The sequence below is a fragment of the Alexandromys fortis genome, unplaced genomic scaffold (assembly GCF_014885135.2).
Source record: "Alexandromys fortis isolate MF-2015 unplaced genomic scaffold, M_Fortis_MF-2015_v1.1 scaffold_175, whole genome shotgun sequence".
Lineage (NCBI taxonomy): Eukaryota > Metazoa > Chordata > Mammalia > Rodentia > Cricetidae > Alexandromys > Alexandromys fortis.
The window spans coordinates 1,370,621-1,392,450 of record NW_026068065.1 but is presented as its reverse complement, the minus strand read 5'-3'; the positions used below and the strand labels follow the sequence as shown (position 1 = coordinate 1,392,450).

At 38.0% G+C, this 21,830-nt stretch overlaps 1 protein-coding gene and 1 non-coding gene across 3 annotated transcripts in view; one reads left to right on the top strand and one right to left on the bottom strand.

The window, feature by feature from the left end:
- Positions 1 to 21,830, top strand: part of Sec63 (SEC63 homolog, protein translocation regulator) — a 73,750-nt gene that overhangs the window by 45,019 nt on the left and 6,901 nt on the right. The window contains exons 13-19 of one of the 2 annotated variants that reach the window (XM_050120571.1): positions 372 to 519; positions 4,711 to 4,793; positions 6,878 to 6,937; positions 7,110 to 7,280; positions 11,040 to 11,198; positions 12,824 to 12,925; positions 18,264 to 18,362. In XM_050120571.1, coding sequence (XP_049976528.1) covers positions 372 to 519; positions 4,711 to 4,793; positions 6,878 to 6,937; positions 7,110 to 7,280; positions 11,040 to 11,198; positions 12,824 to 12,925; positions 18,264 to 18,362 — 822 coding nt within the window. Of the gene's footprint in view, positions 1 to 371; positions 520 to 4,710; positions 4,794 to 6,877; positions 6,938 to 7,106; positions 7,281 to 11,039; positions 11,199 to 12,823; positions 12,926 to 18,263; positions 18,363 to 21,830 lie in introns of both variants that reach the window. The other variant, XM_050120570.1, reaches the window with a different exon arrangement.
- Positions 4,188 to 4,293, bottom strand: LOC126487643 (U6 spliceosomal RNA). Its single transcript, XR_007588434.1, has one exon. It is a non-coding gene; the product is annotated as a U6 spliceosomal RNA (small nuclear RNA).

Below are 21,830 nucleotides of genomic sequence, written 5' to 3'. Positions count from 1 at the left end.
AAGTAAATAGAAGATAGGCTTTGGATTTGGTGGTATTTAAAGTAAGAAACCTCTATCCAAGTCCTTAACCTTTAGAGGCCACTTGTACTTGGAAGTTTTTTATTCTTAATACTGAAAATAGATAAATTTAGGACAGTAGTTCTTGCTTGAGTCAATATTCTGTATGACCATTTTTTATCTTTGTACTCCTTATGTTTTTCTGACTTTTTTTAAAATAAGCCTGTAATGAATTTATAGCAAAACAACTTTAGTTTTAGTGGTCTTGGTTTGAAATGTCCATACTATTAACTTTTTTCTGAAGTTGGTGGATTTTATTTTGGTTAGCATATCACTAGTATTATTTTATGAAAAATTTTATTTATTTTTTTTAGTACAAAATTAAAACTATCCAGGATTTGGTCAGTTTAAAAGAATCAGATCGTCATAGTCTGCTGCACTTCCTTGAAGATGACAAATATGAAGAGGTCATGGCAGTCCTTGGGAGTTTTCCATATGTGACCATGGACATAAAGTCACAGGGTACGTGGGATCTGTCCTTGTTGCACGTTGCGTAATTTGGTCTCATTTATTAGATTCAAATTCTTTCTTTTCTTTCCTTCCTTCCTTCATCTCATTATATTGTCCTGTCTAGCCTGCATTTACTATGTAGTCCAGTCTTCAAACTTGGAAAAGTCTTGTTTCTGGTCTGTAGGTGCTGATATTAAAGTAATATTTTTGGTTGTTTTTTACTCTTTGCTCTTTGAGGGGCCCACCACCCAGCTCCCAAATAAATACATGCAGAGAGCTTCGTTCTAACTTATAAGTGCCCAGCCTTAACTTGACTTATTTCTTGCCAGTTTTTCTTAACTTAAATTATCCTGTCTACCTTTTGCCTCTGGGCTTTTATGTTTATCTTATGAACCTTTCTTCTTACTCTGTAGCTTGCTGTGTAGCTGGGTGGCTGACTCCTGCAGTCCTCCTCCTCCTCTCCTCCTAGGTCTCCTCTTTATTCTCTCTGCCTGGCAGCCCCACCTATCCTTTCTCCTGCCTCACTATTGGCCTTTCAGCTCTTCATTAGACCAATCAGGTGTTTTAGACAGGCAAAGAAAGTAACACAGTTTCACAGAGTTAAACAAATGCAAGATAAAAGAATACAACACATCTTTGCATCATTAAACAAATGTTCTACAGCATAAACAAGTGTAACACATCTTAAAATAATATTCTCCAACACAGTCATTGACCACTGTATCTGTCTTTAAAATACTTTAATAATGTCATTTGTAATTAGATTTTGCAGAGTTGTGGTTTTCTTGTCAAAACCCTCCTTTTATGTTTGTTACAATTGCCCTAAGTACAAGGAGACTATTTTATAGTTGAATGTTCTGGTGTTCTTTTTGTGTAACAGTCACCTATAATTGGAAATTAGTTCTGAGTGAGGATATGGAAGATTTAACCTTAGTTGAATTCTTCACACACAGAGCTGGGCAGGCAGGAATTCATGTTCAGGGTGTAGAATGCACCCTCTTCTTGTGGTTCTTGCTTTATTGCTCTTATTATGTCATAGGCTGCCATTCCTGTCTTTTTTTTTTTTAAAGTTTATTCTTATGTTCATTAGTGTTTTGCTGCATGTATGTCTGTGCAGGTGTCAGATCCCTTGAAATAGGAGTTACAGACAGGTGTAAACTGCCATGTGGGTGCTGGGAATTGAACCTGGGTACCCCGGAAGAGCAGCAAGTGCTCTTAACTGCTGAATCATCTCTCCAGTTGGTGCCATTCCTGTCTTAACCCTGGCAGTGCTATGCAGTCTTTTTATAAGTTGATGTACTTAAAATACTGATTGTAACCTATATGCCTTTGGGGCTGAAATCCCGCATCAGGATCTATTGGCAGCTATCCCACTTTAACACCACAAGCCTCTTCTCCCTCAGTTCTTTTTCAGTGGAGTTCTTGATTGCTTAACTTTCTAAAGAATGGAAGAAGTGTCCAAGTATAATGAAAGGAGAAGCTATTTCGAATACATAGTTTAAAGAAATAGTTATTTAGAGATGGGATTAACATTTATCTATAGTAAGCTTTGAAAATTACTGTGCCTGCATTTCATGTGTTCTTTCATCTCTCTCTTTTTATTTAAGTAAAACACTTTCTATCTACATAATTACCCTGTCACCATTTTAATAGCCAAGTAGTATTTTTGAACACAGAATTACAGATTATTGGTTTATTTTGTCTTTGTCATATAGTTCTGAGTGTAACATTCACCAATTCACTGTTGAGAGAACATTTTTTCTAGGCACCAAAATGCAGGATCATGTTAGGAATAGTTTCTGCCTTTAAAGGGTTCATCATCTAGTTGAGTATAGGATTAAAAACAACATAATGGATGCTTAATGTTACATGATGACAGCCATTTTACCTTATATTCACGTAGACAGCATTGAGTGCTGCGTACTTTGACTGGCATCTGGAGAGCTATGCTTAAGGCACTTTACTTACTGAATTTGTATTCTATTATAGATGAGAAGTAAATGATTTCCTGAATCATTCTAGGGGCACAGTTTGTCTAGTGTGTTGGACATTTACAAAGTATTTACATATAGTAAATACAGACAGTAAATACTTTGGACAGCTCTTTCTGGGATTTGGGAGTTTTCTTTTAGATTGGTGAGTTTTTAGACTTTAAAATCACTAATCTAAATGCTGCATTTAGGGACTGGAGAGATGCCTCAGAGGTTAAGAGCACCTGCTGTACCAGGTAGTGGTGGTGCACACCTTTAATACCAGCACACAGGAGGCAGAGGCAGGCGGATCTCTGAGTTCTAGAGTAGCCTGGTCTACAGAGAGAAACCCTGTCTCAAAACAACTATAACTGTTGCAGCCCGTGAGGGTCCAACATAAAATTTCCTAATTCCCTAACCCGGCTGGAACGGAGTCACGAGGAAAAGAACTGACACAGCTTACATCGTCATCATGGAAAAGGCCAGAATCTCCATTTATTGTCCAAACATTTTATATACCCACACCAAATTGAGCGGGGGGTGGGTGGGGGATACACACGACACATTACGCCATCACCTAGGCAACCAGGTGTTAGGGCTTAAGTCAGGTCTACATCTAGAAGTTAGGTAGGCCCTGAATTAGCATCTCTATAAGACAACCTCCAAATTGCAAAAGGAAGAAAGCCCCAAACATCCTGACCAGTTTCAGTCAACATCTCTTCTCAGGTAATCCACACTTTAACAAAAGAATCTAGGAGCTGACATCCTGGCTTTTGTTAAGGGCACCTACAGCTTGTCTGCGGAGCTATGTAATCAGCTCAAACCGGGGTAATGGCTTTTGTGCCATATTAGAATATGGGCCCACAATCCATTCTCTCTTATTAATTTTAATAAACCCTATGCTTCTGCAACAGGACAGATATGTCGCGCCTGCCTTGGGCAAAGTCCTCTTCATTTACCCAAATTTTCCCTTCATTGGAACAGGCATCTTTTATGCAAGCCCCTGTCTTAGGCATCTGGGGAGAAGAAGCTTCAAACCTTCTTGACCTCTGTAAAGAGAAGAGATTAGTGGAGAGAAATATACTTTTTAGGCCCTGTGTATCAGCCATATCTTGTCAGGATGTATCACAATGTTTTATGTATAGCCATTGACAATTGCATTTGTTAATTTTAATAATTTATAAAGCTGCGGTGTTATTGGCAGCAGTATTTTTGTGTGTAGAGGTGTGTGTGTGTGTGTGTGTATGCGTGTGTGAGCACGAGCATGTGTTGCATGCATGAACCAGAAATTAGACTTTTTGGCTAGACTGGGCAGCCAGCTAGCTCTTAGATTCCACTGGTTTTTATCCCCCGCCCGCCCCGCCCCATGCTGGATTTACAGGTACTTTACATGCCTGGCTTTTCATGTTGTTACCCTGTACCATCTTTTCTGCTCTTTTAGTTATTTTTCCACAGCATTTCAGTGCTTATGTCCTGATCTGTGAGTTGGATGGGGGGGGGGGGAGAGACAAAGAGAGCGAGAGAGCAAGTGCAAGCAAGACAGGGCCTTTTGAACCTTCAAAGCCCACTTCCAGTGACACACCTTCTTCAACAATGCCACACCTTCTAATCCTTCTCAAAACAGTTCTACCAATTGGGGACCAATTCAAATATGAGCCTGTGGTGACCATCCTCTTTCAAACCACAGCATTTGCTGGGCAGTATTCTCTTTAAAATATGGACCTCTACACAAATTTGCATGCCATCTTTGCACACAGACAATACTAATCTTCTGTTATTGTTGTTCCAGTTTTAATAATTCATTCCAAAGCTAACACTTAAAGTTTTTACTTTAAAGAAAATATATTGAAGTTTCTATTTTAAATATTGTCTCTTTAAATGTTTAGGTCATTTGGAATGTCAGTTTTTATTATTTAGTCTCACAGACAGGCATTGGTCAGAGAAGTAAAATTATACAGTTTCAGCAAAGTTTGTTTTGAAATTTGGCAGTGCTGGCTGTGAACCTTGGTTTCTTAAAGTGGAAATGATAATACATCATAAAATTCTTTTAAGGATTAAATGAAGCAGCTGTTGAGGCATCTGGAGATTTTATACAATAATCAATAAATTATTTTTTAATACGCTTAAAGTAGAATTCTAAGGTACTAAATTGTTTTGGACAAGCTAAATATTGCTGTTTGCATTGACTTGTAACTTGTTTTTTATATTTTGCTCTATTCCTCCTATCTTACAGTATTGGATGATGAAGATAGCAACAACATCACAGTAGGATCCCTAGTTACAGTGTTGGTTAAATTGACAAGGCAGACAATGGCTGTAAGTAGTTTATTTGTATTATTTATTTATATATGTATTAATTTGTAGGCTTATTTGTTGGTTTGTGTGTAAATGCACATGTTTGCACATGGGTGTATATGTATGTTTTTGGAGGCTTCAGGTTAAAATCTGTTGTTGCAGTGTTGTTTTTTGAGATGGTGTTTCTCATTGGCCCCGTGTTTACTAATTTAGTGAGGCTTCCTGGCTAGCTAGTTCCAGAAATCCCCTTTTCTCTATCTCCTTAGTAATGGAATTATAAGCACGTATTGTCTATCATGCCTGCTTTACTTTTTATTTTTTTAATAAATGTTTTGCCTGTCTGTATACATATAAGCCATGTGGGTGCCTGGTACTTACAGAGATCAGAATAGGGTATTGGATGCCCTGGAACTATACTTTGGATGGTTGTGAGCTACCATATGGATGCTTGGTATTGAACCCAGGTTCTTTTCAAGAACAAGAAGTGCTCTAAACTATTGAGATACTTTTCTAGACCCCCGATCCCATACCTTTTCAAACTGTGATTCTAGGTATCACATTCAGATCCTCATGCTTGTGTGGCTAGCATTCCACTGACTGAACCATCGTCCCGGCTCGATTTTTTTGTTTTGTGTTTGAAACAGGGTCTTGCTATGTAGCCTCTACTGTCTTGTTCCTTTTGACTCAGCCTCCTGAGGGCTGTGACTACAGACATGCACATTTCACTTTATTTGTAACTGTATTTTTATGCTTTATGAATTTTCTTTCCTTTCTTAAACAAACTGTACCTAAAAGTAATCAGTTAGTCCAGATAATAAATGGAGAGATGAAGAAGTGATGAATTAGACTAGGGAGTTGCAACCCTCTTTCAGCAAAGGTTCAGATAGTAAATATTTTAAGTTTCATAGGTCATAGTTTTTGTACCAGTTACTGAACCTACAGAAGGACGTGGTTGTGTTCTCATAAAGTAGTATTTTAAAGCTGGCAGTAGTCCTAGGGAAATGGTGTAGTCAATAAAGCGCTTGCTATGCAAGCATAAGGACCTGGGTTTGAATCCCTAGCATGTACATAAAAAGTCAGGCATGGTAACAAGCTCCTCTAATACCACACTAGGGAGGTGGAGACCGGAAATTCCCTTGAACATGCTCTCTTGCCAGTCCAGCCAAGTCAGTAAGTCAGTGAGAGAACCTGCCTCAAAAAATGATGTGAACGAAAGGAAGCCATTTGACACCAACCTCTGGCTTCCACATGCATTACCCCCCCCCCCCAAACACACACAGAGCTGTTGGTGTTGGTTTAATGATTTAGCACCTACCTAGCATATGTGAGGTGATAGGTTCTTTCTCCATCACCTCAAACAAAGAAAGAAAACAAAGCCTTATAGTGACACATGTCTATAGTTTTAGCAACTTGGACTCAGAAGGCTGAGGCAGGGGGATTTTAAATTCAGGGCAGCTGGGTTAGTTACATGATGAGATACTGTCAAAACCATGAAACAAAATGATGCCAGCTTATTAATCTCTTAGTCAGACTAGCCTGTCTCTTATAGAGCTTAATTGTTTGTGTTCATTTATTGATTATAATAATTCTAAGACATTTATTGAGCACAACCTATACCACTTGTCAGTTTCCACTATGCATTTTTACTAGGTTCTAATCTGATTAAATTGTATGGCTAGTAGATATGTTTTTAGATTATGGATTTTATTGGTAATCTACTGATAATAATAAACTTCTAGTGGTCCCTTGAAGGCGAAAATTAGAATAATATACATTCAAATTTTTATTAAAATATTCTTGCTTGATTGTTAGTAGAATAAAATAAAATTTTAAATTGAAATATTTTTGACTTTATAATGAATTGCATATATTAAGTCATTGAATTTGTTAAAATAGACTGTACTTTTCAAAATCTATTTATGATAGTTATAAGGTACTTCAGAAGGTTGCTCCTTGCATACATACAGACTTATGACTGCCAAGCCTACCCACCCTCTCAATTGCAACTGATTAATAAAACCTTTATGGATAAATATTTTTAAAGATTTTATATTTCATCTGATAGACAAATATGGGCTGATAGATATTGTTGTTGTTGCCTCTAGGAAGTATTTGAAAAGGAGCAGTCCATCTGTGCTGCTGAGGAACAGCCTGCAGAAGACGGGGTAACAATTTGAGTTTTCTTACTTTCTTAATAAAGAAATGTTTTACTTACTTCTTTGGTTGACTTATATTACCATAGGATATATAATACAGTTTATGAAAATTTGTATTTTTGTCACTTTCTTCTAAAAAAGTGACTGTGAAGCCTTAATAGTTGCATTTGGTTTGCAGCAGATTGATGCCAACAAGAACAAGGCAAAAGGAGGATGGCAGCAGAAGAGCAAAGGACCCAAAAAAATGCCCAAGTCCAAAAAAAAGAAGCCTTTAAAAAAAAAGCCCACAGCTGTATCCTTACCTCAGGCAAAACAACAGAAGCAGAAGCAGGCAAATGGAGTTGTTGGGAGTGTAAGTCTGTTGTCACTGTTCTTGTTATTACTGCGGTGTAATCTGTATATATTAAACTGCTCAAATATGTATATAGCTCCTAAAGTACACATGTGAATACATTAAACCCATATCAAGATTTTCCTCCTTTCTTTACTCTTCCCTTCTAGACACTGGAAATTGAACATATAGGGCCTCATGCACACTCTGCTCTACCACTGAGCTATACCCAGCTCAAATCAAGGTTTAAAAGCTCTGGGCTTTAGAGTTTGGGCTCAGCAGTTAAGAGTGTCTACTGTTCTTATATAGAACCTGAATTCCATTCCTAGCATCTGTGTCAGGTGACTCACAACTACCTATAACTTCATTTCCAGTCAGTCACTTGTTTCTGCAGCTGCTGCACTCACATGTACATATACCACAGATAGATACAGACATATACACACAATTAAAAATAAAAATACTTTTAAAGATATTTAAAAACCTTATTAGCATTTAGGAGAGCTCCTGTATTTCCCTTTATTGTCAGTGGTTCTTCCATTGAGTACTTCATCTCTCTATCCCTATACCATGACTATAGTCACTGTAGTTTTGTTTATTAATAAACTTTATATAAATGAAATCCTTCTCTAAGATTTTTATGTGGAGGAATGTTTTTATTTGTTTGTATAAATGTCTTTGCACTATGTTTGTGTAGCGCCCTAGAGAACCAGATGAAGGCAGATTCCCTGGGACTGGAACTGTAGATGGTTGTTAGCTGCCACATGGGTTCACTAGAAAAGCAGAGTTCTTTTAACTGCTGTGCCATCTCTCTAGTCCTGACTTTCTTTTCCTCCACTCCCCCACCTCTATACCTCCCTCCTTCCTCCATTCTTTCCATTTGTGAGACAGGATCTTTTGTATCCCTGGCTGGCTTGGAACTCACTATGTAGACCTGGATGGCCTCAAATGTACAGAAATATACCTGCCTTTGCTTTCTAGGTGCTGGGATTAAAGATGTGTGCTATAATGCCCCTATTTTTTCTTCTTTTTTTTTAATGCCAGGCATGGTGATGCATACCTTTAGTGAGGTAGGGACAGGTGGATCTCTTGAGTTGGAGACTTCCCTGGTATACAGAGCACATTCTAGGATAACCAAAGCTACACAGGGAAAATTCTTTCTCAAAAAAATTGACAAAAAGAATTATTTTTATTTATGTCTGTGTGAATGTATGCAGATTTTGTCTCTCTGTGTGTGTGTGTGTGCACGCACATTTATGCCTGAGTGCCTGGAGTCTCCTAGAGCTGGAGTTACAGGTCATCATGATGTAAAACTGAAAACTGAACTTAGGTTCTCAAGAAGATCAGTAGTTGCTCTTAACTGTCACACCATCTGGTCAGCCCCTAGTTTTTATATTATTTTTAGGGGTGTTTTGCCTGTGTGTGTGTCTATGAACTACATGAGTGCCTACTGCTTTGGAAGAAGGCTTCCCTGGAACTGGAGTAACAGATACTTGTGAGCCACTTTGTGGGTGTTGGGACTCAAACCCAAATCCTTTGCAAGAATAGTCAGTGCTCTTAACTGCTGAGACATCTCTCCAGCTTCCCAATAATTTTTTAGAAATTTAAAAAAAAAAAAATGATTGATTGTGTGTGCGTGTTTGTGACATGTATGGTGATCAGAGAACAACTTGTATGTTCTTTCTTTCTACCATATGGGTCCCAGGGATTGGACTCTGGTCATTAGGTTTGGTGGCAAATACCTTTACCACTGAGCTGTCTACTGAACTGTCTTCCTAATCCTGGCTTAAGGATTCTTACTTTTCTATTATTTGTAGGGACAGTTCAGAGGGAGAGAGACTACACACACATATATTCTGATGCTATTTCATTTTATAAATACACTATCTCTGTTCTGTTTGGGTTTGCCATTTTAATCTAGTCTAACTAAAGATGCTTATATAATATACTTTCTGTTCATGGTTTTTATTTTATGGCCATTTTCTACACAGCAGTGGCGAGGGGGCACTGAGTCATAAATGGTTGTGTTTAACTCATCAGTAGAGCTGATTTCCAATTTCTGCCATTTTAAACCACCCCAGTTGAGGATGAAAGTCCATTGCCTGTGCTCTCGCTTGTACTTTGTTTTCCCTTCTTTTGCGTTAACCGTTTTGATGATCTGTAGTAATGTTACTTTGGTTTTCATATATATTTACCTAATGATTTTGAGTGTTTTTCATATACTTAACTGGCTGTTTTGTTAATTGTGCTCATGGGTTGTTTGTATTATGGCTTTGATAGAGCTCTTTATGTATTCTAGGTATGAGGTTTTTTTCCTTCTTGTAGAAGGTAGCTTTTTGGTGGTTATTATTTTAATTAAATCTATTTCATTTTATTTTTAAAATATCTTTTTATGACTAGTTGTGGTGGTGCACACCTTGAATCCCAGCACTTCATGGCAGAGGCAGGTGGATCTCCGAGTTTGACTGGCTACACATTGAATTCCAGCCAGGTTACTTACATACTGAGATCCAGGCCAGCCACAGCTACATAGTTAGACCTTATCTTAAAAAATGTATTTTCTATTTTTTGAGAATTTTATACATGCATCCAGTGTATTTTGATCATAATTATCCACCAACTTCTCCCAGATCTACTCCAAATTCCTGACTTTTTTTTTTTTTTAATACTAATCCAGTTTGTGCTGAGTGTATACTCAAGGGTGTGAGACCATCCACAGAGTATAGTCAACCTGCCAGGGGCCACACCCTTACCTCACTTTTCTTTTCCTCAAACCATCAATAGTTTCTCTGTTGTGGACCTCATTCTGGAATGTTTACTAGTTTGATGTTGTGCAGGCAACCATAGCTGATGTGAATTTATTTTAATATTACCTTTAGCTCTGTAATTTGTTTTGGATGAATTTTCATTGATAATATAAATTATGAAATTTTTATTCCAGTATTTATTGAAAATACAATCCTTTTCTCGTGAATTGCAGTGGTATTTTGTTTAGAAAAAATGACCATATTGCTTGTAATGTGTTGTTCTAGATGCCACAATCCATTGCATCTGCTTATTCTTGTGCCAGTGTCATACTAGCTTGATTGTAGATTTCAGTCTTCATATATTATAGTATAAATTCCACAGCTTGTAATTTTACTTATTTTTTTTAACTATTTTTCATCCAACTAAACATTTAGAGTGAGTGATAATTTTCACTAAAATAATTACTGAGTTTAGATTAGTATTAATTGAATCTAGGTTTGATGTGGGAAATTAATATAGCATTTTTGCTTAGTCTTTATTCACATTCATTGCCTGTCTTTATTAACTTAGAGCTTCTTTAAATTTTCCTGGCAGGTATGGTACATTTGTACTGCTATGTACCTGGTAACTTTTGGGTATTATTTTAAATAACATTTGTTTTCATTTTTCAGAAGCTATTACTGCTTTGTAGGAACACAATAGCTATTTCTTAAAACACTGACCTTGTGTTAAGAAGTCTTAGTGACTTGACATTGATTTCAACATTTGTAGGTGTTTTAATAAAGATGTTCCACGTAAGTAGTTATGGTCTTTGTGAATAAAGGCAGTTTTACTCACAAGTTTTGTTTTTGTTTTAAGCTTTTTATGCCCTCCATTTCTGCCTTTTGCCTTTCTTTGCTGGCTAGAACTTTGTTGTGAATGTCTAATCTTGAACCAGTTCAGTTATCTTGAGAGTGAATTAGCTTCAGAGACTCAAAACAATATATACTGACTGAAACGTTCTGAACTTTTGTCTTTACTTTTGTGTTGTAGGAACTTGCAGTAAAGGAGGATGAAGACGACATTTCTGAGAAAGGCAGTGACTCTGAAGAGGAAGAAACCAATAGAGATTCCCAGAGTGAAAAAGATGATGGCAGTGACAGAGACTCAGATAGAGAGCAAGATGAAAAACAGAACAAAGATGATGAAGCAGTAAGACCTGATGGTTTCCCCTCCCCAGCCCCCTGTTGTGCTGAGAATAGAGCCCAGGGCATACCCCACACTCCAGACCTGATCGTGGAAATCATCACTGGAGCTGTTGTTCATTCCTTTGCTTATTTATTTGCCTTAAAAACTCATCCATTTTAGAATTTTACTACTTTAAGATTGCATTTGTTCTGAGGAATTCCTGTTAGGGATTCTAAAGGAAAATCATTTCAGACAAGGATTAGAAATCCCAGTTTTCTTAAATTTGTTGAAATTCTGAAGGGCAGCAGGCTCTGTGTATGAGTGAGACTATTTTGATCTTTTAAGGAAATTTTCAGTGTTGGAAGGTATCTGTGGAAATAGGAGTAAGAGAAGGTGGGCGTGAACCAGGAACAGTCCTTAGAAGGTTCTTCTGTGGGTTCCAGATCACACTGAGAAGTAACATCACTGTGAACTTGATGGTGGAGAGTCAGTTAAAGGGAAAGCTTTTAGAATATCTTGTTTGCATAAGATAATTAAGAATTTATTAAGATGATGAGGTACACTCTTTGCACAAATTTCACTTGACTTTTGGGAATGATACAGAAAAGAATGTGCTGGAGGCTCATTACAAATGAAGTATAAACTGATTGCTCTTGCTCTTTTGACTATATATACGTCTCTGTAGCTTTGGAGCCAGAATATAGATCTTAAAGTAATCCTTGTGGTTTGAGATAGAAAATGTAATCCCCTGAATAGTCTCTGAGGCAGTAGGAGAGTCCTGGAAGAGGTAGGGAGTGGAATGCAAAGGTATAAGGAGCTTATGCGCCTACTTATCCTTGAGGAGAAAGCAAATAAAGATGAGTTTTATTAGTTGCTGGGTCTTTAGTGCTTTTAGACTTAGAGAATCACAGAGATTGTTTCCTCAGTTCCACTCTAAGAAAGATTTGTTATATCATTTTCTGAGTATCTAATATTCTCAGAGGCAAATGAAGGTTTTATAGATGAGCGTTTTTTCTTTTTTTCTTCCTTTCTTCTTTAGATTCATAGTCTATTTCATCCTAAGCATGATTTAGTCCACAGAGTCTAAGACAAATACAAAATAGCTGTTGCCTTTGAACATCCTGGCCGTCAGAGACAGCAGACTTAAATGTTGTAGTATGTACAAGAATTAATACATATTTTTCAAGCTGTAGTAATGGCATAAAGATGTGATAGGTAAGTTCTGAGGCAGAGGGATTATTCTTGATAGACTTTTCTTGGGAGTTCATACATTGTGATTTCACTGTCCTGATAGAGTTAGGAGTAGGAGTTTATAAGACTGAGAATGTGAACAGAAACCTGCATAGGGTTTAGAGTGGGGGAAATGGTTTGATAACTTCATAGAAGTGTAGGTAGCTATAATGACAAGAGTGAAAAGGACAAGGAAGGAAGCTGTGGCATAGACTGAGTCAAATCTGAAATGGTAGTGTCACCATGCTGTGGGGCTTAGAGGCATAGTTAACTTTGTGCCACACAATGATGAGACTTGTGGAAAAAACTTAAAATCCTCGTAGCTGGTTGGCATTGTAAAAAGTAAAAGCTAGAAACTCCTCTAGATGGTCTCTGCTAGGTACCAGATTTCAAGTATTTTTATTTTTTTTTCACACTAGGAGTGGCAAGAGTTACAACAAAGCATACAGAGAAAAGAGAGAGCTCTTCTGGAAACCAAGTCAAAGATAACACACCCTGTGTATAGTCTTTACTTTCCTGAGGTGAGTTGCACTCAGCCTAGTGTTTCCTTTATTCTATTTCCTCTTTCCATATATTTCTCATTGGATTCATACTGCTCTGTGGTGTATTAAGTGCTTCAAAATGTAATAACTGGTTTATTTTTGATAGGTCACTGTTTTAGGGTTTCTGTTGCTGTGAAGAGGCACCATCATCCCAGCAACTCTTATAAAGGAAAACATTTCCAGTTTGGAGGTTTAGTCCCATTGTCGTCATGGCAGGTGGCACGGCAGCATGCAGGCAGACTTGGTGCTGGAGAAAGAGCTGAGAGTTCTACATCTGGTTCAGCAGGCAGTAGGAAGTAAATAGGCTTGACCTTCTAAGACCTGAAAGCCTGCCCCCACAGTGACACACTTCTTCCAATAAGGGCACATCTACTCCAACAAGGCTACACCTCCTAATAGTGGCCTATAAACCAATGATTCAAACACATGAGTCTATGGGGGTCATACCTATTCAAACCATCACAGTCACCCCCCATTCTAAAGGATATATTGTAATATGAATTACTTTCTGTGAACATATTGTTTACAGGGGGTTTAACTTTTTAAGTTTTATAGATGGAAGTATCTGTCCTACCCAGTCCTGCAGCTATTCAATCCCAAAGAAACATACAGAGACTTAAATTAATTATAAACTGTTTGGCCTATTAGCTCAAGCTTATTATTAACTAGCTCCTACAACTTAAATTATTCTTGTCTATGTTTAGTCATGTGGCTTAGTACTTTTTCTCATTGAAGCATTCTTCTCTTGCTTCCTCTACGTCTAGCTGTTGACCATGTCTTTGCCTTTCCTCTTGCCAGATCTTAGTCTGGTTGTCTATTCTTCCTGCCTGGCTACTGGTCAGTTAGCGTTTTATTACACCAATATGAGTAACAAATCTTTACAGTGTACAAGAGCTTTATCCCACAGCAAAGTTTATATGATTTCCTATGCACCTGTTATCTCTGCTCATATTACTACTGAGTGTTGTATTTAATACCTATTTGCATTTAGTAGTGAGAGGAGGCTTTATAAGATGAATGCAATATTTTGACTTTGGTGACTTAGCTGTTCTGAGTTATTCATCACCATGAAGTTTTAAATAGGATGGAAGAAATTCTTCTCTTTGAGGGTTTCTTACTAGCTCCTTGGCACAACCACCAAACTTGCTTTTGACTCCAGTAACTGTCCTGGATTGTGGGAATGTATTTACCTGTAGGTGGTAGTTATGGGACCAACTCCTTTAGGTTCTGAACAAATTTCAGCAATGACTGAGCAATACCTGAGGCCCACACTGAGAACTGTCCTTGTTTACCTTGTCGTTATACTGCTCATCTTTTAATGTCTTTGCTCTCTCAGTTGTTGATCTGGAAATGACTTGGGAATTCCTTTGACGTTTTGCTTTTGAAAATGATTCTGTCTGTGGAGCTTGTTCCCCCAGCTCATGGAAACTGATCCATGGCCTGCTTCACAACTTTGCCGCAGAGCCTTCTGCTCTTCTCATGTTTGGCCAGTGGGTTGATGTGTACAGTTTGCTTTCTGTACAATATTAGAATATCAATCCAAAGATTCTGGAGCCTTCTAAGCCAAAGTCCTAAATGACTTGGCTTTCCTAGCAGTCAGTAAGTGGCTTTGCAGTGGTGGTGTTTAGATTTGGAGCAAAGCTGGCCTAGGGTTTCATGTTAATATATGTGATGATATTCTGACATGTCTTGGGTTTTTACCCATCTGTTAGGAGCATTTTGCTCATTGAAGAGATAGCCTGCCAACACCAGGCATCCTGAAATCAAGCAAATACGTTCTGCTTGTTGATTGGTTTTAAAAATCAAACAAAAAGTGTGGGATGAAGTAAGCACTCATCCTACGTAATTGGTTTCCATGTAACTTACAGTATCATTTTAGCTCATGATTAGTTGAAGTGTTTTATCCTCAAAAATGCCTTTTCCTAATATAGTCTTACTTTGTGGTCAGTGTTTGAAAACTCATGACCCATGTGCCACATGTGGCCTACAATAGCACTGAATGTGGACAAACACAAAATCGTAAACTTAAAACATTGAAGGGTTTTTGTAATTTATTTATTCGTTTATTTATTGTTTTGTAGTGTGAGCTTTATAGATGACACTGGCGGTTCACAAGGTCTAAAGGCTGATCATGCAGGCCAAATCTAGTTGCCTTCTAAAGGTCTCACTATGTGGCCCTGGCTGGGTTTGAATTCACACAGTTTATCTGCTTCTGTCTATCTAGTGCTGATATTAAAGGCATGTGCCACCATGCCTGCAGCCTGCCTGCTTTTGCACATGATGCTATAGCATGAACACAGTTTATTTGAGCACAACTTTATTCATTTATTTTACACTGCAACAGCAGATCTGAACACCCCCGAAAGTTTACAGTAATGTTGCATGTTGAGATTGTTAGGTTTGTATAAACCGTGTGTGTGTCCGAAACACACACACACACACACACACACACACACACACACACACACACACGCGCGCGCGCGCGCACGCACATGCGCATACACACATAAACCATCAATCATTCTGTAGCTTCATCAATCCTCAAGTTAAGCAGAACTGAATTTTTTTATTTGGCACTGTTCTCATCATTGCAATTTACTTATTGCCTTATTCATGCTAAGTCCTTTGTGGCCTATGGCATTTAACAGAAGAACTTTTAGTTGAGTTTAAACATACACAAAGTAATAATGGGAAAGACAGAATGGCCAGTGAGATGGATCAGCAAGGACATGCACCTCCTGCTGGCCCTGCTGACCTGAATTCCAATCTGGGATCCACATGATGGAAGGGAGAGGACTGATTCCTCTGGTTATCCTTTGACCTCTACACGTATCATAGCATACATACACCGACGAACATATAAACATAAAAAAATATTTAAAGAAGATTAAGATAACCAAGTAAGCAAAATAAAAATGTTACTAAATCACATTAAAGGGTAAAATAAAATGGAAAAGGCACTGATTTGGCTTTAAAAGTAGAAATATTTTTCCAGAGAAACATTTCAATAGAATTTCTCTTCCTTCCTTCTTTTCTTTGCTTTTTTGGGGATATCTTTGCACATATCCGTAGAATTTTTTTAAAGTGTTGGAAAATTGAGAGTTTAGGATAGGATGGTGCTGTTTAGGCTAAATGTATATTTAGCACATTCTGGAGTTATTTTTAGGTTTCAACATTTTTCTTTAAAACAAAGTGTCAGTCCCTGAAACAGGTGATACTGAGCACACATCCAGCACTGGTTCAGCAGTGGGTGATGTAGCACAGTGATGATGCTGTGTGGTACCCATCCGCTTGTTTGTTTCCTAGCTGCCCAGACTCCCGAAATAATCACACAGAAACTGGTATACTCCTGTCAAGATCTTACATAGTAAATTAACCAATTTCTATTTTATATTTTATCATGAGGCTTGTGGCCTACCGGCAAGGTTCCAGCTAGCAGCGCGTGTCTTTCCCCTTTGGTGGCTACATGGTGTCTTTATTCATTAGCCAATAAAAGCAACACATATACAGAGGGACTTCCCACCCCATTTCCCCTTTTCTGTGTAGATAAAAAGGAAGGTTTTAACTTTAATATAGTAAAGTTACATATAACAAAACAGCTATCAAGCAAGAATTAGAGTTTCAATATTTATATCTACTTTATCTTTTATCATAACTAAGGAAAAGTATAACTATCTATTCTTCAACTCCATCAGAAACTCCAGAAGGATATAATATTACCTAAGTAAACAGAAAGTGCATTGTAAGAAACTTCCAAAACTCTAGAATTGACAGAGACATCTTGCTGCCTGGACAGACACCCTAAGTTCTTCTGTATCATTGGGGCATCTATCTTCAGCCTGTAGGCCCATAGTATCTAGCAGACTTTTCCATGAAGCAGGAAATTTCAAAGACCTGTACTGGCAGTTTGTCAGTCACTTTTTTCTGTGTCTAGAATATCTTGCAGACTCTTTCATGAAGCAGGAACCCTGAAGGATGTTCTTACCTTTAGGCATGTTCAAACTCCAACTTCAAGTTCAATGCTTCAGCGATACAGAAGAACTTTGGGTGACTGTCCAGGTAGTGAGATGTCTCTGTCAATTCTAGAGTTTTGGAAGTTGCTTACAATGCACTTTCAGTTAACTTAGGAAATATTATATCCTTCTGGAGTCTTTGATGGAGTTAAAGAATAGATATAGTTTTCCTTAGTTATGATAAAAGATAAAATAGATATAAATATTGTAACTACAATTCTTGCTTGATACCTGTCTTGTTATATCTAATTTTACAATGTTAAAGTTAAAACCTTCCTTTTTATTTAAACAGAAAAGGGGAGGTGATGTGGAATTCCTCTCTGTATGCTGTAAATACCATTGGTTAATAAAGAAACTGCTTTGAACCTATAGCAGAGCAGGGTAGAACAGAGCGAGGTTGGGAAAACTAAACTGAATGCTGGGAGAAAGAAGGTGGAGTCAGGAGAAGCCATGTAGCCTCACTGGAGATAAACTTTACCCGGTAAGCCACAGCCTTGTGGTGATACACAGATTAATGGAGATGGTTAATTTAAGATATGAGTTAGCCAGAAATATGCTTAAGCTATTGGCCAAACAGTTCTGCAAATAATATGGTTTCTGTGTGATTATTTCGCGGCTGAGCAGCCGGGAACAAACAAATGTCCTCCTACAACAGTGCTGGGCACACTGAAACTTGGTGCATGCAGACATCTTGGCCCTGTGTTTATTAATAAAATCATTTTCTGCCTTTTGTTCTATCATTTTTAATCCCCAGCTCTCATTGTGCATTCTAGTGATGGTTTCCTAATGAGCTTTTTGTTGTTCTGATCTTTGAGAAGTTTAGAAAGAAATGCTGAGCTTATTAAAATAGCAATGTGCAATGAAAGATAAATATAAGCTCTTAAAATCTGAGGTGTTCTCTTTTATGCTTTTAGTATTTAATGCATTGGTATTTTTATTGGGCTGCTCAAATCCCTTCCACTCATAAGCTGATTTTTGCTTATCACTAGGTAGAATAACTGATTTTTTTGTATGGTGTAATAATTGTTTTCCTTTTTTAGAATGTCTTTTCTCATTTTAAAGTAAATCACAGATTTTTATATTGAGATCTATTAGCAGACTTAATGGAGTTGTTGAAACTCCAAAAGTTATACATAGAACTGATTGTGGAATAGTGAGTGTGTCTCGCAGTGGTTTAGTACAGTTTGTTCATCTGGTAAGAGGTAGCACTGAACAGGGCAAAGACAGCATCTCAAAAGTAAGATGAGTTGAAACTGTTTTTCCGGTTCTTTCTGACAGCTTATATTCTTTTTTTTTTCTTTCAGGAAAAACAAGAGTGGTGGTGGCTTTATATTGCGGATAGGAAAGAACAAACATTAATATCCATGCCATATCATGTATGTACACTGAAGGATACAGAGGAGGTAATTAGCCAACAATATTTCTCTCTTAATATCTTAACTTTTATGATGCTTCATTAAAATTTTTTTTGTTGTTTTGTCTTTTGGCTTTTTGAGACAGGATTTCTCTGTGTAATAGTCTTGATTGTTCTGGAACTTGCTTTGTAGACCAGGCTGGCCTCAAACTCACAGAGATCCTCTTGTCTCTGCCTCCCAAGTGCTGAGATTTAGGGATGCGCCACCATTTATGTTTGTTTGTGTTAGGGTTAGCTTCAAGCTCCCTATGTAGCTAACACTGGCTTTGAACTCCTGATTCTTCTGCCTCTGTTTCTCAGATTTTGGGATTACAGATTTACATTACCATACTTGACAATTTACTGTAGCTGGAATTTTCTGTACTGCTCGCCAATTCCCAGATAACCAACTCAGGAGACTCAATTTTATTTACAAATGCTCAGTTAGTAGCTCAGGTCTGTTAACTAGTTCTTACAACTTAAATTAACCCATTTCTATTCATCTATATTGCCTTGTGACATGTGGCTTTATCTGTCCTCCAATTTGTCTTGTTCCCTCTGTGACTCCTAGCTACTCTACTGACTCTGCCCTTCTTCCTCCCAGAATTCTTACTTTGGCTGTCCTGCCTATATTTGCCTGGCTATTGACCAATCAGTTCTTTATTAGTCAATGATATATATATTAGTCAATATATATTTATATTAACAATGTACCGAAGGATTATTCCACAGCAACTTACATGTTGTTTGTTATAAGACATTTTATAATTACACATATTTATATATATATAACATATATATAAATATATATATAAAACATATAACATTATTATGTGATGTTTTAGAGTGAGTCATTAGAAATCTTTAAAGATTGAAGAAGGTAGGCAACTTGATCAGTCTGTTGAAAACATTCTACGTTTTGAGACAGTTTTTCCTCATCACTGTCTACAAACATATCTACTCTCCAGACTCTAATGATGTTTTACTTAAAAAGTTAAAATTTTTGTTCTTGTTGGATTACTGCTAAGTAGACTATACTTTGTCTTGAAAAATCCAAGGACTGGTAATTTTTCTGTTTTAGAATGGAGGATTTTTTTTATTATTTTATTAGGTGCCATTAATTACTGCCTTTTTCTTTTTTCCCCTTCCTTCCTTCCTTCCTTCCTTCCTTCCTTCCTTCCTTCCTTCCTTCCTTCCTTCCTTCTTTTCCTTCTTTTCCTTCCTTTCGTTTGTTTCTGCAACTAATACTTGAGGGAAAGAATTAAAGAAGGGAGAACTAGAGAAGATGGTTCAGTGGTTAAGAGTAAATACTGCTCTTATAGAGGATTCGGGTTTGGTTCCAGTACTCACCTGAGGTGTCTCGTGCTATCCTGTAACTTTAGTTCCAGGTTATCTGGCGGCCCCTCCAGGTACATGCACTCATGTGTATGTGTACGTGTACACACACACACACACACACACACACCTAATTTAGAATAAAAATAATTTTTTTTTTCAAGACAGGGTTTCTCTGTAGCTTTTGGTTCCTGTCCTGGACCTAGCTCTTGTAGACCAGGCTGGCCACGAACTCACAGAGATCCGCCTGCCTCTGCCTCCGAGTGCTGGGATTAAAGGCGTGCGGCACCACCGCCCGGCCCAATAATTTTTATTTTAAAGGAGAGAGGATTAATTTCAGAAGGTTCGTCCGTGTTTGGCAATTAGTTGGTTACTTTAAGTTCCATGCCATTAGAGGCAGCCAGGACGTAGAATAGGGAAAGACAAAGGGCAAGATGTAGTCTTCATAGGCATACTCTTCTTATGACCTACTTCCTCTAGCCAAGACCACCTTCTGTAGCTTATCACCTTCCAATAATGTCTTCAAATTATGTTGCAACAAAGGTTAATCATTCGTTACATCATAGCTCTCAAGTTCAAGAAACATCCAGAAATGTGCTTTTCTATTCTAGGTATTTCTAAGTCCAGTCAAGTCAAGACTGACTGATATAATGGCATGGTGGTAAAGAGTTGCTTACTCAGTATGTCTTACATTTACTCTTGGAGCTATATTCTGTTCTACTGTTCTTGGTGTGTGTGTGTTCTTTTTTGAGAAAGAAAGCTCTCTCTGTCAGCCTGGACTTAGTGGACAAATTTCAAGATTGTTCTAGATATTGACTATATTATAAGTCAGGGTTCTCTAGAGGTCTAGAGGAAAGAACTGATAGAGTAATGAGGGTGGGGGGTGGTGCTTACAGGATGCGGTCCAGCTAGTCCAACAATGACTGTGTCTTGACAGAAAGTTCAAGAATCCAATAGTTGTTCAGTTCACAAAGCTGTTTGTCTCAGATGGTCTTCCAGTGTATGTTGGAGTCCCAAAGAAGCAGGCTCTCATGCCAGTGAAGGAATTTCTCAGCAACAGATGTATAAACTTGCCACTGAGAATGAGGACAAGCAGATAAAAAGCAAAAGCTGCTTTCTTCCATGTCCTTTATGTAGGCTTCCCACCAGAAGGTATGGCCCAGATTTAGGGTGAGTCTTCTGACCTTCAGTGATCCAGATTTAAGGTGAATCTTTGTTTTAGTTACATTCTGTTGCTGTGAAGAGACGCCTTGGCCAGAGAAAAGCATTTAATTAGGGTCTTCCTTACAGTTTCAGAGATTTAGTCCATTATCACAGTCCACACATGGTACTGGAGAAGTAGCTAAGAACTACATCCTGACCCGTAGGCCAGAGAAAGAGAGACTGGGCCTGGCATGGACTTTTGAAACCTCAAAGCCCATCCCCAGTGACACACTTTCCCCAACAAGTCCACACTCCTAATCCTTAAATAATGTCACCCCCAAGTGCCTAAGCATTCAAATATGTGAGCCTATTGGAGCTATTCTTATTCAAACCTCCACACTCTATTTCCTGGCCCGATAGGTTTATATCTATATCATTAATGCAAAAATTCATTCAGTACAACTTCAAAAGTCCCTATAATCTATCATAGTCTCAACACTATTTAAATAAAGTCCAAAGTCTCTTCTGAGACTCATGGCAATCTCCTTAACTGTAACCGCTATAAAATCAAAATCAAAAGCAGACCATACGCTTCCAGCATACAGTGGCACAGAATATATGTCACGATTTCAAAAGGAAGGAAGGGGAACATTGTGAGGAAATGTTGAACCACAGCAAGACTGGAAACCAGATGGGCAAACTCCAAACTCTGCGTCTCCGTGTCTGATGTCAGATGCTCTTCAGGTCTTCAGCTCTTTCCCATACTTCTCTCTCTTGGCCTGGTTCCATACCCAGTCTGCAGCTCTCCTTAGCAGGTATCCTTCTTTTCTTGTCCTCTGCCTACAGACAGTTCATGTTACCCATTTTGTTTTGTTTTGTTTTTGAGATAGGGTTTCTCTGTGTCACCCTGACTGTCCTGGAACTCTCTCTGTAGTCCAGTCTGCCTCTACCTCCTGGATAAGAGCTGAGATAAAAGGCATGCACCACCACCTCCAGACAG